Genomic DNA, 17,568 nt, shown 5'->3' with positions numbered 1-17,568 from the left:
GAGGCATTGAGGTAAAATTTGCCCTTAGGTCCATTATTTTTCTAGGGATTTTTTGAAGCTGGGAAAGATCTCTAGATAAGCTGTATCACTTAGTTATTGAACACTTTATACTTCTAAGAAGAGATTACACTTTCTTGCCCAGCTGTAAGCAGAAAAGATGCTTTGCAGATGCTGAGCAGCTGCAGGGCATGTTTTAGCTATCAGTTAGATCCTCCAGCCCTGGGACATTTCCCTAGAAAGAGTACAATTTACTCTTCAGAGAAGCACAATAACTTTCCCAGAGTTAGACAACAGGTCTGTGAATTGAAAGTTAGTCTCTGCTTATACCCTCTGACAGTCTACATTTTTGTTAGGCACCTAGGAGAGCCAGGACTTTTCCTGATGAAGTAAGTTGTACAATATTCGAATTTGCCAGTGTCAAACCTCATTGTGATCACCTTTCCAGTAACAGCTCTTTGATAACTGAAATCCAGACTCCTGAGATAGAATGAATTCTTAGAAATGAGCAATTCCGTTACTGTTCTCTGTGCAATGAGTTTGAATAAGACATAGTAAATCTCTCTCTTGACACAGTCCTCTAAAGTTCATTTTTTCTCAAGCAAGTCATTATTTTCTTCTATTTTAAGTAATGCCCCTGCAGCACATGGAGGATCCTATGTTAGTATTTCTATTTTTTTTCTGTTTTTTCCCCATTACTTCTTAGCTATCAGTGATGACACTGAATAGCTCACTTTTTAGTAGGTCCTTTTATTTATATTTAGTGTAAACTTACCTTGATATAGAAATATTTTTCCTGATAACAGGAATGAAAAGGGAGAAAGGAGAATATTAGCTGAAGTAGTGATTAACTGTAGCATTAATTATTAAGAAATCCATTTGAAATATTTATAATCTCCCTAAATGGAGGCAATTTTCACCAGACAGCTTTGGACATTTCCTGTATTATGGCCCAATTGGGGCTAACCTAGGCAAAGAATTCTCAGCTCAGTGTGGAGGAGCCCCTGACAGGCTTCAAGTGATCTCTAAATGATTGCAAGCTGTTCAAAAATAGAGTTCTCATACATGAATTTTTTGAAAAAGTGACTTCTCCAATATTATCTCAATCATTTCCATTGTTCTTCATACCAGATCTGTTTATATCCAGTAGCGTGTCCCTTCAGCCTGAAGACCTTTCTTCAACTTTTCTTCTAGTGCAAGTCTTTGGATGACAAATACATTTACATTTGTCTGAAAATTTATTAAATGTCATCTCTATTCTTGAAAGAATCTTTCTCTGAATGTAGAATTCCGAATAAATAGATATTTTTTATTTCTTCTTGCACTTTGTACTTTAAAGATTTGTTTCCCTAACTTCCAGCTTTTACTGTTTCTGAAAGAAAGTTCTTACAGGTATGTCAATTAATTATGGGTTTTACCTGCTGATCGTGAATATTTTGCTTTTAAGTCTTTGGATTCTGTTATATTCTTTTTTTTTTTTTTTTATTAGTTGGAGGCTAATTGCTTCACAACATTTCAGTGGATTTTGTCATACATTGACATGAATCAGCCATGGAGTTACATGTATTCCCCATCCCGATCCCCCCTCCCACCTCCCTCTCCACCCGATTCCTCTGGGTCTTCCCAGTGCACCAGGCCCGAGCACTTGTCTCATGCATCCCACCTGGGCTGGTGATCTGTTTCACTATAGATAATATATATGCTGTTCTCTCAAAACATCCCACCCTCGCCTTCTCCCGCAGAGTCCAAAAGTCTGTTCTATACTTCTGTGTCTCTTTTTCTGTTTTGCATATAGGGTTATCGTTACCATCTTTCTAAATTCCATATATATGTGTTAGTATGCTGTAATGTTCTTTATCTTTCTGGCTTACTTCACTCTGTATAAGGGGCTCCAGTTTCATCCATCTCATTAGGACTGATTCAAATGAATTCTTTTTAATGGCTGAGTAATATTCCATGGTGTATATGTACCACAGCTTCCTTATCCATTCATCTGCTGATGGGCATCTAGGTTGCTTCCATGTCCTGGCTATTATAAACAGTGCTGCGATGAACATTGGGGTGCACGTGTCTCTTTCAGATCTGGTTTCCTCAGTGTGTATGCCCAGAAGTGGGATTGCTGGGTCATATGGGAGTTCTATTTCCAGTTTTTTAAGAAATCTCCACACTGTTTTCCATAGCGGCTGTACTAGTTTGCATTCCCACCAACAGTGTAAGAGGGTTCCCTTTTCTCCACACCCTCTCCAGCATTTATTGCTTGTAGACTTTTGGATAGCAGCCATCCTGACTGGCGTGTAATGGTACCTCACTGTGGTTTTGATTTGCATTTCTCTGATAATGAGTGATGTTGAGCATCTTTTCGTGTGTTTGTTAGCCATCTGTATGTCTTCTTTGGAGAAATGTCTGTTTAGTTCTTTGGCCCATTTTTTGATTGGGTCATTTAGTTTTCTGGAATTGAGCTGCAGGAGTTGCTTGTATATTTTTGAGATTAATCCTTTGTCTGTTTCTTCATTTGCTATTATTTTCTCCCAATCTGAGGGTTGTCTTTTCACCTTACTTATAGTTTCCTTTGTTGTGCAAAAGCTTTTAAGTATCATTAGGTCCCATTTGTTTATTTTTGCTTTTATTTCCAATATTCTGGGAGGTGGGTCATAGAGGATCTTGCTGTTATATTCTTTTAAAGATTGTTGATTTTGTTTTCTTTTGTTTTAGTGGTCAATTTACTTCATTGAATTTAAGCTAGAAATTGTCTCTCTTTGATGGCAACTCAAGTCTCAGCTGAGTTTTTCGCCTTAGCTGTGTGGTTTGGAATCTGCTGTGTGCTTTCATGGTTCAGGGATCATGCAGAATTTGAACAGTTTTTATACACAGAATTTGGGTTCCTCTTTCTTTGGCTGACTACTTTCTGGGATCCCCTCCTTACTTTCCAGTGCTGTCCTGAACTTTCTCCTTTATTTCTTTAGGATATAAAGCCTGTGGATTTTCTGTTTAAAAGTTAGCCACCCTGTGAGGTTCTAGCTGTCGTCTGCTCTCAAAATAGAGGTCCCTTTAAAACTGGAAGACTCACATCCTTCTTCCAAGAGTCAACTCCTCTTCAGAATGTACCTGCTTTTGTTCATCCTCTAATGCCATCAAGTAGTTAGGGAATTGGTTTGGTTTTTTGTTGTTGTTATTATCCAGGGAAGGGTTGATCTGGTAGGAGTTCAGTCCTAACAGCTCATTTTTCACTCTAAACTACTAAATCTGCAAATGTTTGATTAAAAGTTGTGTTGAGTAAGACTATAAGGGGAGAGGTAAGAGGATGGAAGGCAGTGAAATCAAAGGATTTGACATGGGAAGGTGAACATGGCAGAACCTTAAGGGAAAGTCCAGAAACCCATGTGAGGAAGAGATGGAAGGTGTTTCACGGTCAACGGTACTGTCTAAAATGGGAGGGATACAAGAATCATCAGCTGCTAGAGCTCTGGTTATAGAAGGAAAGCCTATGCAGGGCAGAGTGTAAAAAGTTTTCTTTGTCTATTGAGACTGTCCTCAACCTCAACATGCCCCTTTGCCTCTGCCTTAAGACCACTCCAAAAAAAAAAAAAAAAAAAAGACCACTCCGAAGTTTTGTTATCCATTTAAAAAGACCCTGCTTTCCCTTGTCCTTAATTCTGTTTGTTTCCTCAACATTTTCAAGGCTTTCCCACCTAAAAAGCATGCCTTTTAACCTTAGGAAATTCGCAACATACATAATGATGAATTAATGGGAATCAGGCGAGAAGAAGAAATGGAGATGTCTGATGATGAAATAGAAGAAACAACAGAAACAAAAGAAACTGAAGAATCAGGTAAAGAAAATTCTGCTTTGCTTTATTTAACTAACACCTACTGGAAGGGATGATGCTTTAAAACCATTAACAATTGGTAAGGTATAGGCACAAACCCATCAGACTGGAACCAGCTGAAAACAATCTGTGAGGCCATGTAAGTACACACTGGCTGAATGTCAACTATGTGGCTACAGGAATTTTTGTAGTCTTAATTTACCCCCATTTTCCATCATAGTACTTAAAAGTAGACTTTTTATCCTAGGAGCACTGGACATTTAGGCATCTTTGTTCTATATTTGGCCTGGACTTATATGTTCTACAGTAGAAACCATAAGATGGTTTCCACATAAGTAGCCGAACTTTTAGGAAAAATAATTAGATATCTATATCACTTATACTTTACACCAAAATTAATAATAAATGGATTGAAGATTCAAATGACAAAATCTATATGTAGCAAAAGAAATTTTGGAAAATGTAGGAGTTGGTTATATAATTTGTGTTGAAGATTTCCAAAGATAGGAATCATAAAAGATATTTTTTATAAATGTATCTGCATAAAAATTAAATATTTCTGTTTAAAAATCACAGAGTTAAAAAAACAATCTACAAACTAAGCAGAAATATCTACAAGATATGAGTCTGCCTATCCACTGCTTTCCACTGTGGTTACTTGGAGGCTTATCAGGAACCAAACAAGGGTCTACAAACAGCTATATGGGTAAAGGTTTTTGCTTTTACCTGATATAGTCAGGCCCTCACTGCAAGATGATGGCCATGGTATAAGTCCCCAGAGGAACTCAAATGGCAGACCTGGTGAACACTATAGCAAGAGCAACCTTCAATTTCATAATAAATCATCTTGGGGGGGGGGGGATTGCCGTGGGAGAAACTAAAATCTCAACTAAAAGATCAGCGTCTTCAGGTAAACCATTCTAGATAATCTTAGCAGTCCGTAGGCACAGTGGACAGGACACTGGACCTAAAGTTAGAACACGGGAGTTCTAATCCCAGCTCTGCCTTTCTTGACCTAGGAAGGACTTCTTGCTCAGTGAGCCTCAGCTTCCATGTTTATAAGAAATACATTATAAAAAACATCTTAATATAGATTTTGTAATGGTTAAGTGAATTCCTTCATTCCTTTATTAGCCATTACATTCCAAGAACTGTGCTAGACATTGGGGATATGGTAGTATACTGCCCCTACTATGTGTATGTCTGTGTGTCTGTGTGAGAGACAGAAAACAGATAGATTACAATGCAAATTAGAATTTATTGGTGTTTGCATGTTGAAGTGAGCAGCTTTAGCCACTTGCGCGATCCCAGAATCTTCACTTGTAAGGAAAAAAAAAAAATCACCATTCAGACTGTTTTTAAAGCATTCATTAGCCGTTACATCTGAATTTCCTTTATTTTTGCCATATATTAGATCCCTAAACATATAAGTGTCCATATATATTAAATAAACCCTTTACAATCAGTGGATAGGTAACATTTTCAGAACAGGGAACTAATAACTGCAAACACATACTGTAAACTTATAGCCAGAATAAACCAAAAAATGTAATAATAATTGAACTATTCGAATGATCTAAGTGTTTAGCTGAGATATTTTATAGCTGATTAATCTTTGACTTGTAGGATTGCCTCCACCTCAATATGTGCAGTATTATATACAGTGTTAATCCACTGTTACCCTGAAATGAATGCAGCCATAAGTTTGAGCATCCACTTGATAAATTGCTGAGTTTGAGGAGTTATTTGGGGAGGAGAGGGGTATATGGGAGATTCAGATTGAATGTACTTACTAGGGTTATATAATTGCATTTTGCTCTGTATCTCTTTTGAGTTAAAAGCTGTATTGGCTACTGCACAGAATCTTATTCGTTTAGAGACTGGAAACTCCCTGACAGATCATCTTATAGCTATTTTCCTTCCTGTTCCACATGCCAGGATGCTGCTTTGTCAAATAAAGCTATCTACAATAGACTTAATGGAGCTTACCAAATAGCTTTTCTCCCAGAAGGTTTCAATTCATTTTAATTCAAGGACTTTTGTGCATTTTTCTTCCCCTCGATCGTATCTAATTTTGTTATCACATGTCTATAGTACTCAACTGCAGAAATTCTGCTCGGTATGAGCCAATGAGCAGGGCCTCCATTTTTATCTAAATCAGCTGCATGTTTTAGTTAGTGCTTGGCTCCAATTAAAAACTTAAACAACTAGATCTCAAAGGCTTTTTTCCTCCCCCTCCATGCTACGAAACTTGAATTTCAGGAGCCTATAGCATGTTTTTAGTTACATTTATTTCTCAATGAAAGTATGAGTCAAAGCTAGCAGTCTGTTACCTTTACTTTAAGTGCCACGAAATTTCTATTTTGTGAGATTCTCTATGCTAGCTAACCTCTATTTGTGATTCAGAACTGGAAACACTCTTGCCATGGAAGAAAGGACTGCTGCACTCAGAGCAATGTGTTGAAGAGGGAGAATCACATCAAAGCAAATCATGATAGTGTGAAACTATTTCATTCTATTGTTAGCCATGATGGAAAGTACATGTACTCAGTAAACATAAAAATAGCTATTCCCTTTCAGTATGTATCTTCTGCTTTCTTCACTTAAACTGATGGTTTTCATATTTGGTGTGTGTGTGTGTGTATATATATATATATATATATATGTATGAATGTATGTTATATATATATATATATATATCACTGGGTTACCTTTTAAAATTCAGATTTCTGGGCTGTAGAGTCTGATTCAATAGGTCTGTAATAGAGTTTGGGAATCTAAATTTTATTAAGTATTCTGAATGATTTCTATGATCATGGTCCAGGAAGCTCATTCAGAAAACATTGACTTAGACTAATTCTCCATGTTCTAGCCAAAGTTTTCTCTTCAGTTGGTATCCAGTCTCCTTCCTTTTCTCCTCCTACATCCCATTATTCTCACTTTAGGAGTTGATCAATTAGTTTGCAAGCATTGTGTCATAAAAGCTGATAGGTATAAAGATGTAATATATGTAAATACACATAAAATGTAAGAAATACCACTTGGTGCTGACCTGGAAGATGCTGATTAGAATGCAGCAAGGGCAAGAGATATTAGTGTGGGCCAGAGTAGTCACCATCAGTGAAAATTGATTAAGGCCTTGAAAGTGAACAAGTTTGGATGAAAGGCAAAAAAAAGTAAGAAAGCATCTTGATGCAGAGAGGGAAAAGGCAAAGGAGTAGGGCTTAAAGAGGGAAATAAAGATGATGTGTAATAAGGGTATAAAAGACTGAGTGGGCAAGATGGGTCTAAACCATGGGGTACCATGAATGCCAAGCTTAGTGTAGTAGGCAATGTGTCACTATAAGCATGTCTCTCAATCATGGCATTTGTATGATAAAACCAACATGAATTATATATTTTAGGAGATAATTTTGGATTGAGAAAGATAAGCCAGAGACTTTTATAGGAATTGAGATATAAAATGATAAAGACTGGGACTAGTGAAGGCAACAGGAACTGAGAAAATGGTAGAAGAAAAAAACAACAGAGAGTATGAGATTAAAAATGCCAAGAGTCATTTGGGGGGAAATAAACTAAAATCTTGAGTGCCAGATTGGATGGAAATGATGAAGAAAGGAAAGAACTCAGAATGAGCCTAGGTTTTCTAACCTGGGGGAATAGAAGGTTGGTGACTGTATTAGTTCGCTAGGGCTGCTATAACAAGTACCACAAACCAAGTGGCTTAAAGAACAGAAATTTATTGTCTCACATTTCTGGAGCCTAGAAATCTGAGATAATGGCTCTGGCAGGGTTGGTTTCTTCCTAGACCTCTGAGAAAAATCTGTTTCATACTTCTCCAGCTTCTGATGGTTTGCTGGCCATCTTCAGTATTCCTTGGCTTGAAGATGCATCACCTCAGTCTCTTCCAATTCACATGATATTTCCCCTGTATGCATGTCTGTCTCTGTGCCCAAATTTCCTCTTTCCATAAAGACACCAGTCATATAAATCTATAAGCCTGACCTAATGACCTCATTTTAACTTGATTACTTCTGTAAAAATCCTGTTTCCAAATAAGGTCACATTCTGAGGGCTGCAACATATCTTTTTTAGGAGAACAGATTCAATGCATAACAGCAGAACTGATAGAAATGGACTGATGGATGGGACTTCTTTGCAGAATATAATGAGATCAGGTTCAGATAGTAGGTCATTGCCATTCTGTGCTCAGTCACTAAGTCTTGTCTGACTCTTTTGTGACCCCACAGACTGTAGCCCACCAAGCTCCTCTGCCCATGGGATTTTTTAGGCAAGAACACTGAAGTGGGTTGCCATGCCCTCTTCCAAGGGATCTTCCCAACCCAGGGATCTCATGTCTCCTGCATTGTAGGTGGATTCTTTACTGCTGAGCCAGTACACAGTCATTGTTCAGTCACTAAGTTGTGTCTGACTCTTTGTAACCCCGTGGATTGCAGCACAGCTGACTTCCCTGCCCTTCACCATCTCCCAGAGTTTGCTCTAACTCATGTCCATTGAGTTGGTGATTCCATCCAACCATCTCATTCTCTGTCACCCCCTTCTCCTCCTGCCCTCAATTTTTCCCAGCATCTGGGTCTTTTCCAATGAGTCAGTTCTTTGCCTCAGGTGGCCAAAGTACTAGATCTTCAGCATCAGTTCCCCATGGACTGTAGCCTGCCAGGTTCCTCTGTCTATGGAATTCTCCAGGCAAGAAGACTGGAGTGGGTTGCCATTCCCTTCTCCAGAGGTTCTTCCTGACCCAGGGATTGAACCCGAGTTTCCAGCATTGCAGGCAGATTCTTTACTGTCTGAGCCACCAGGGAAGCCCAGTAGGTAGTTAGAAAATAAATATAAATGATTTGTATACAAATCAGGGATGAAGAAAGTAGAAGGACTAGAAGATAGTATTGATAGTACAAAGGTGTTGGCTGAAGTCTGGAGGATATAAATAAATGAATGTGAAAGACAAGTGAGAAAGAAGAGCAAAGGACTGAATACAGAACTTCGAGAATTACCCACAGTAAGAAAGAAGGAAAGGAAGAGGAGGTTGCAGAAGAGTTAGAAAAAGAACAGCCTGAGAAGCTGGAAGAAAACTAGAAAAGCTTTGGATTATAGAAGCCACAAGAAGAATTTATAGCAGTAGGGAATAAATAACATTAGTAGATATTATGAAGAAGAAAGGGTAACACTGTTGAGCAAGAGCTATTTTAGTAGAGTGATAGAGGTAGGGGCCAGAACATATGACAATAAGGAGAGAAAGTGGACAAAGACCACAGGTCCCAAAGTTGGTGATGGTGGTGGTGTAGTCACTAAGTTATGTCCGACTCTTGCGACCCCATGGACTATAGCCCACCAAGCACCTCTGTCCATGAGATTCTGCAGGCAAGAATATTGGAGTGGGTTGCCATGCCCTCCTTCAGGGGATCTTCCTGACCCAGGGATTGAATTCAGGTCTCCTGCATTGCAGGGAGATTCTTTACCGACTGAGCCACCAGGAAAGTCCACAAAGTTGGGCACTGAGCAAAAGCAAATGCAGGCTTTTTAAATGGAGACTAGAATTGATGACAAAGTTAAAGTTAAGTTGTTCGTCATTCAGGAGAAGAGAAGGAGGCCATGGAGAGTGTGAGGTTGAAGATGCTTGTGAACAAAAGAGTACTTATGGATAATTATGGAAGTGAAATCCTAGAGAAGAGAAATGTGAAGTGATCAGAATTCAAATGAAGTTTGCTTTAGAGAGGGGAGAACCCTCTTCCTCTGAGAAAAGAGAAATGAAGCTAAAAGTATATATGCAGCCCATATAGCAAGAGATTAGTCATCTGTGGATAAGAGAAATGACTTAGAACAGAGACCATGAGGAGAGAGGAGCAGAACTGTAATAAATACTCTGGGCAGTATGGAAGGAAGAAATCAGTGAGAGGTGAGCAATCCATCAGCAAGGGCCAACATGAGTCTATATCAGCTAGAACTGCCCAACTCTGCAACTTCCCATAAAAGTCCTCTGCAGCTCAGGATAATTAGCAGAGCAAGTTGAGTCAAGTGACCATGAGTCAGGAATTGGCATGGTAAACCTGATCAAAGGTTTTCAGGTAAGTGAAGGAATAAGAATTACTGAGGAATATGCAGCAGAATCTGTTTGGCCAGAAAGCAAATAGTAGACTGGGTGAAGTTGGCCACTCCAGGAGATAAAGATCCCAGCAAGGAAAAAGATCAGAGTCTCGGGGTGATGAGGGGCCGTGACATAACTGATGGATGAACACACTGTGTTTAAGAAGGGAGTGTAGAGATCTCAGAGGAGAAACAATGAAATCCCAAGTGTGTCCATGCTGGCAAAAGTGTGATTGAAGTACTGACCTGCAGAGAAAAGAAAAGCAAGGCTTTTTGAAGTCAGGGGACTCACTTGAGATTTTTGTCTGAACTGGCCTTCATGGGCCGTGCTCATATCTCCCACTTTTTCTTCCCACTCTTTGTTTTGCTTTTTTCTCTTTGTGAATCACTCCAGCTCTCGAGCTTTTTCTTATGGACCTTGAGAGGAATGTTGCCCATTTTTCCTTCTATAATTTGGTAACACTTTTTAGCATCTTTCTTCTAAAATGTGGTAACATTTTTAGCATCTCCTTTTTTATGATTTTTTGTTAGAGTATAGTTGCTTTACAATGTCGTGTTAGCTTCTGTTGTACAACAAAGTGAATCAGTTATACATATACGTATATCCCCTCCCTCTTGAGCCTCAAGCCTCCCTCTGACCCCTACCCCCATCTTACCCTTCTAGGTCATCACTTGTAATATGGTTTTGTAAGCATGGCTGACTCTCTAAATTTACTTCCATTAATTTTTGTTTGTTTGTGTTCTTAGTACCACTGAAGAAACCTAGGTATAATTTTTTTTTCATACCTAAAAGTACAGTCCTTTTAGATCTTTTGTTGTAGAAAAACATGTCTGTGATTTTGCTCCGAGTGGCTCCTCTAAAAGGAAGCATTCACAGCTGCCTTCATACTTTCATATCCGCCATGATGAACTGGCAGCCTTCAGATCTGAGGAGCAATCCCCACAAAGAGAAACTTTTTCCTATATAGGAAATCGTCAAAAAGGAGAAGCTGGGAACTAATGATGGCAGGATATGAATAAATTCATTGTACTATACTCTTTAGTATCGGGACTGATAGATTCACCTACTCAAACATATTATTAAAAGGGAATATTGAACTTTTCAATGTTCTGGCAACATACAAAGAACTCCAACTTCAGAAATAGGCCCAATTAATATTAAGTCTGTGAAAGTAAAGACTTGGTGTCCTCATTAAAATGACAAAAACCTTCACTTTAAAGGGTGGGAAATATATTTTGTAAGTGAGGGCCCCCATTTTCTTTTGCTTAGTGACAGGTCCAAACTGAAGAGATTATTATCTGCTCCCGCTTAGCTGCAACAGTCCATCTCTGCTCATCAGGATGCCCTTTCTCCCGGGGGGGAAGCAGTCTTGCCTCCTCATTTTCTCAGAGGGAAAATATTTTCACATTTCAACTGGAGAACATGCCTCTAACCGTTCTCCTCGACCTCTGCCCTTTTCTCTGCCATGTTTCTCTACATGACTTGTAGGATATGAGCGTAATTACTGGCCTGCAGTACAAGAAGAAACAAAAAGAGAAAGATGAAATATCACTATTTTGTATTGAGCTGTGTGGCTTGCCAGTGGACAGACATGCATTCTGAAGCAGAACTAACTCACTGTCCATCTGAAGCAGCCACTGGATTTGCAGAGTAACCTCTGTGCTGTTCGGCCTTACTCCAATTCAAGATGCTGTCACTGGTACTGACCCAGCAAAGCAAAGCAAATATTTCTTCCCCTGTTTGGCAGATAGTCAGTGTCTCTTTTTCCGTCCAGTTACAAATATATAGTCATCTTCATCTTTAGCATCTTCTAAGGGGATGGCTACCCACTCCAGTATTCTTGCCTGGAGAATTCCGTGGATAGAGGAGGCTAACAGACTACAGTCCATGGGGTCATCAAGAGTCGGACATGACTCAGTGACTGACCCTTTGGTGTTGTGATTATTAAGAACACTGCCTGTCTGAGGCCAAGTATCCCAGCCACTGGGAAGATGGCAAGGATAGATATTATTTGGTGTGCTGTGAATCCAACTCTCTGTGTAATAGCTTTCACTTCAAAGACACAAAATCTGTGTGATTATGGCAACAACTAAAATCAGTAATAAAACCAAACATAAAATGAATGTATTGTGCCAAAGGTCTCTTATAAATTTTTAAGCAAAAATGCGAGGTTTGAAACTGCTATATCAAGATAATTACATGGCCATTCACAGAAAACAAACGTGGACACTGAGAACATGTCTCAACACTACTCTGATGAGAAGGCATTTCTCACCAGATCCTGCCTTTTACATTGTCACTCTCTTCTTTGGATTGTTGTCATTGTTCAGTAGCTAAGTCATGTCCCACTCTTTGCTACCCCTTGGACTGCAGCACGCCAGGCTTCCCTGTCCTTTCACTATCTCCTGGAGTTTGCCCAAACTCATGTCCATTGAGTCGATGATGCCATCCAGCCATCTCATCGCTCTGTTACTCACTTCATCTGATCACATCAGCCTTCATCAGTACCTAATCATTTTAGGAAAACCCTCAGATTCAAGGCATTGAATTAAACCCAGCACTTCCCTATAGGCAGGTGTTTGTTTTTTTTTTTTCAGGAATAAGGAATGTTTCCACCCTTGAAATATAGTTTTCTTCTATATACTTCATCTTTATAAAGCACAACTTCTTTTCATTCATTATGTACAGGGTGAATCTTGTCTTTGCAACCCCCTTAGAAAACTATTCTTCCACCATTTATAGCTAATAATCTCAAAGATTTGATTTCAATTACTTTTTTTTACTACCTTCTACCAAAAGTTGCTTCCCATAGGTAGCTGAGAAGATTCACACCTTTGTCAAATTGTATAACATTTTTTTTATTTATTCATTTTATTTATTTATTTATTTCATTTATTTTTTGGCCACACTGGATCTTCATTGCTGTGCAATGAAGGCTTTCTCTAGTTGCAGCGAGCAAGGGCTACTGTTTGTTATAGTGCACGGGCTTCTCATTGCAGTGGCTTCCTCTGTTGTGGAGCACAGGTTCTAGGGCACACAGGCTTCAGTAGTTGTGGCTTGTGGGCTCAGAAGTTGTGCAGGCTTCAGTAGTTGTGGCACGCAAGTTCAGTAGTTGTGATGCACGGACTTAGTTGCTCTACAGCATCTGGAATCTTCCAGGACCGTGGATCAAACCCATGTCCCCTGAATTAGTAGTTGGATTCTCATCCACTGCACCACCAAGGAAGTCCCAAATTATCTTTTAACATTCTTATACATTTAATGTACAGGTTTGTAATTTTGACCCATTTTGATGATACCTCTTTTCTGAACTCTATATTCTGTTAGGAATCAAAAAGGGAATAAACTACAAATATGTCCATTAATTTGGAGTGTAAACAATAGAGATGAGTGGAATCTCATTTTTTACCATAGTCTTAAGCCTGGAACTTGGAAGGAATTCAATAAATGTTTGTTGAATGAATGAAAATCTTCTTATTAGATATTTTGAAGTAGCTTTTGTGATTTTTGATCTTGAAAAATATGCCATAACCATAAATAAATTTAATCTAGGTTTCCCCATGTGTCTTATTTTTCAATTAATAAACTCTAATTTTTAGATCAGTTTTAGTTTCATAGCAAAATTGAGCAGGAAGTACAGAGTTCCCAAATACTGCCAGTCCCCATATACATACAGTCTCCCACTATCTACATCCTGCACCCCAGAGATACATGTGTTACAGTAGCTGAATACAGCCTCATCACCCAAAGTTCATAGTTTGCATTAGAATTCACTCTTGGTACCCATTTTATGGTTTTGGAGAAATATACAAAATGTACGTGTGTCCACAATTGTAGTATCATACAGAATAGTTTCAGGGACCTTAAAATCTTCTGTGCTAAACCTATTCATTCTTCCCTCCACCCAAATACCTGGTAACCACTGATTTTTTTTTACTGACTCTGTAGTTTTTCCCTTTCCAGACTGGCATATAGTTGGGAACATATAGTATGTAGTCCTTTCAAATTGACTACTTTCACATAGTAATTTGCATTTACATTTCCTGCATGTCTTTTCATGGCTTTGTATCTCATTTCTTTTTAGTGCCATTTATTATTCAATTTTCTGGATGTATCACAGTGTATCAGTGGTTAGATGACTACTAAAGAACATTGTGGTTGCTTCCAAGTTTTGGGAATTATGACTAAAGCTGTTGTAAATATGTATACACAGGTTTTTGTGTGGACATAGTTTTTAGCTCATTTGGGTAAGTACCAAGGAGCATGATTGCTGGATCATATCATTAAAGTCTGTTTAGTTTTGTAAGAAACTGCCAAACTGTCTCCCAAAGTGACTGCACCATTTTGCATTCTCACCAGCAATGAAGGAGAGCTCTTATTTGCACCACATCCTCACCAGTCCTTGGTGCTGTCATTGTTTTGGATTTGGGCAATTCTGATATGTTTCTAGTGATATCACATTCCTGTTTTATTTGCAATTCACTAATGACATATGATGTTGAAATCATTTCATATGCTTACTTGTCATTAGTATATCTTTGGCAAAGTGTCTGTTCAGATTTGTAGCCCAAATGAGTTGTTTGTTTTCTTATTGTTGAGTTTTGAGAGTTCATTGTATATTTTGTATAACAGTCCTTTGTCAGCTGTGTCCTTTGCAAATATTTTCTCCTCGGTCTATGGTTTTTCTTCTTGATATTGTCTTTCACAGAGAAGTTTCTATTTTAATTAAGTCCAGGTTATCAGTTATTTCTTTTATGGATCATGCCTTTGGTGTTGTGTCTAAAAACTCATCACCATACTCAAGGTCAGCTACATTTTTCTCTTATGTTATCTCCTAGGAGGTTTATAGTTTAGGATTTTTCATTTAGGTCTGTAATCCATTTTGACCTAATCTTTGTGATGTCCAGTTGTTCCAGCATGTTTGTTAAAGAGTCCATTTGTGCTCCATTGTATTGCCTTTGCCCTTTTGGCAAAAATCAGTTGACTCTATTTATGGGGGTCTCTTTCTGGACTCTCTAATCTATTTAATGGATCTATTTGTCTTTTCTTTCACCAACACCACAGTATCTTAGTTACTATAACTTTCTGTTAAGCCTTCAAACCAGGTAGCATCGGTCTTCCAACTTTATTCTACTCTTTCAGTGTTGAGTTGGCCATTCTGTGTCTTTTGCCTCTCTTTATAAACTTTAGAATCAGTTTGTCAATATCCACAAAATAACTTGCTTGGATTTTGATTGGGGTTGCATTGAATCCACAGATCAAGTTGGAAACAACTGATATCTTTATGATATTGTCATTCTATCCACAAACATAAAATCTCTCCATTTATTTAGTTTTTAAATTTCATTCATTTTTTCACTTGAATTCAATGTGAATTGAATTATTTCCACTCATTTTCAATCTGAGTTTTGTAGTGTTCTTCATATAGATCTGATATGTATTTTGTTACATCTCTACTTAAGTATTTCATTTTTGATGTGCTAATGTAAATAGTGTGTTAGTCACTCAGTTGTGTCTGACTCTTTGCAACCCCATGGACTGTAGCCCACCAGGCTTCTCTGTCCATGGGATTCTCCAGGTAAGAATACTGGAGTGGGTTGCCATTATATATTTTCATTTTAAAATGATCAAAGGCATTAGACTATAAAAATAACACATATTTTAAAAATAATCTATACTGGAAAATTATTTCCTTTCCTTGTCTGATTGAATTAGCTAGGACTTCCAGTACAATGTTGAAAAAAGCAGTGGTAAGTGGTGGCATCCTTGCCTTGTTCTTAATGGAAGTGATTCAAGTTTCTATGATGTATGATGTTAGCTGTATGTTTTTTGTAGATGTTTATTATAATATTGAGGAAGTTCTCTATTCCTAGTTTACTGAGATTTTAAAATCATGGATGGGTGTTGGATTTTGTCAAATACCTTTTCTGCATCTATTGATATTATCATGCAACTTTAACCTCTTTAACTTGTTAACATAATGAATTACATTAATTGATTTTCAAATGTTGAACCAGCCTTGCATACCCAAAATGAATTCCACTTGATTGTGGTATATTTCTTTCTATACATTCTTGCACTTGATTTACTAGCATTTTGTTTAGAATTTTTACATCTATGTTCATGAGAGATAGCAATCTGTACTTTCTTTTCCTGTATGTCTTCATATGGTTTTGGTATTAGGAAAATGTCAACTTCATATAATGAGTTAGGAAATGTTCTCTGTTTCTATCTTCTGGAAGAGATTGTAGAAATTTTGTATTATTTTCTTCCCTAAATAATTCAACAGTAAATTTATGTGGGCCTAGTAGTTGCTACTTTAGAGAGTTATTAATTATTGATCCAGTTTTTTTTAAGTAATGGAGGCCTATTCAGATTGTCTACTTGTGTGTGCATTTTAACAGATTTCAAGGAGTTGGCCCATTTCATCTAGGTTATCAAATGTGTGGACTATGTACTATGGACTGAATTATGGACTAGTTCAGTTCAGTTGCTCAGTCATGTCCGACTCTTTGCAATGCCATGGACTACAGCACGCCAGGCTTCCCTGTCCATCACGAACTCCCAAAACTTGCTCAAACTCATGTCCGTAATATTCCTTTATTATCCTTTTAATGTCCATAGGATCTATAGTGATATCCTCTCTTTAATTTTGGACATTAGTAATTTGCATTTTCTCTATTTTTTTCTTGGTTAGCCTGGCTAGAGGCTTCTCAATTTTATTGATCTTTACAAAGAACCAGCTTTTGTTTTCACAGATTTTTTTCTATTGAGTTCCTGTTTTCTATTTAATTGATTTCTGAGCTATTTTTACTATATGTTTTCTTCTGCTTACTTTAGATTTAATTTGCTCTTCTTTTTCTAGTTTCCTAAGGTGGAAGCTCAGATGATCGATTTTAGATCTTTCTTCCCTTCTAATATATGTATTCAATGCTACAAATTTCCCTCTAAGCATGACTTTCACTGCATCTCACAAATTTTGAGAAGTTGTGTTTTTTATTTCCAATTAGTTCAAATATTTTTAAATTTCTCTTGTGATTTCTTCTTTGACTCATGTGATTTTTAGAGGTGTGTTGTTTGATCTCCAAGTATTTTGGAATTTTCCATCTATCTTTCTGTTATTGATTTCTAGTTTAATTTCATCGTGATTGGACAGCATACCCACTGTGATTTGCATTCTTTTAATGTGTTTAGATGTGTTTTATGATGCAGAATGTAATCTGTCTTGGTGAATGTTGCATGTGTGCTTGAGAAGAATGTAAAATCTGCTGTTAAATAAAATAGTCTATACATGTCAATTACATCCAGTTAATTTATGGTGCTGTGGCTTCAACTGTGCCATTACTCATATTCTGCCTACTGGATCATTCCACTTCTGATAGAGGGGTATAAAGTCTCTATAATAGTGGATTCATTTATTTTTTTGTTGCAATTCTATCAGATTTTGTTTCGCTTATTTTGATACTCTATTGTTAGGTTCACACACAATGCTTGTTATGTCTTCTTGGAACACTAATGCCTTTATCCTTATGTAATGCCCTTCTTTAGCCCTGATAATTTTCCTTGGTCTGAAGTCAACTCTGCCTGAAATTAGTATAGCTACTCTTACTTTTTCTTTTTTTACTAGTGTTAGCATAG

General features: G+C 37.7%; 1 protein-coding gene across 9 annotated transcripts in view; it reads left to right on the top strand.

The window, feature by feature from the left end:
* The window catches only part of ENOX2 (ecto-NOX disulfide-thiol exchanger 2), a 281,222-nt gene that overhangs the window by 246,616 nt on the left and 17,038 nt on the right, over positions 1-17,568 (top strand). For all 9 annotated transcript variants that reach the window (XM_043895066.1, XM_043895063.1, XM_043895064.1 and 6 more), the window contains one exon: positions 3,713-3,827. In XM_043895066.1, coding sequence (XP_043751001.1) covers positions 3,713-3,827 — 115 coding nt within the window. The remainder of the gene's footprint in view (positions 1-3,712; positions 3,828-17,568) is intronic.

Source organism: Cervus elaphus, chromosome X (assembly GCF_910594005.1).
Source record: "Cervus elaphus chromosome X, mCerEla1.1, whole genome shotgun sequence".
NCBI lineage: Eukaryota > Metazoa > Chordata > Mammalia > Artiodactyla > Cervidae > Cervus > Cervus elaphus.
The sequence above is the reverse complement of the archived record's forward strand: the minus strand, read 5'-3'. Positions and strand labels throughout refer to the sequence as shown.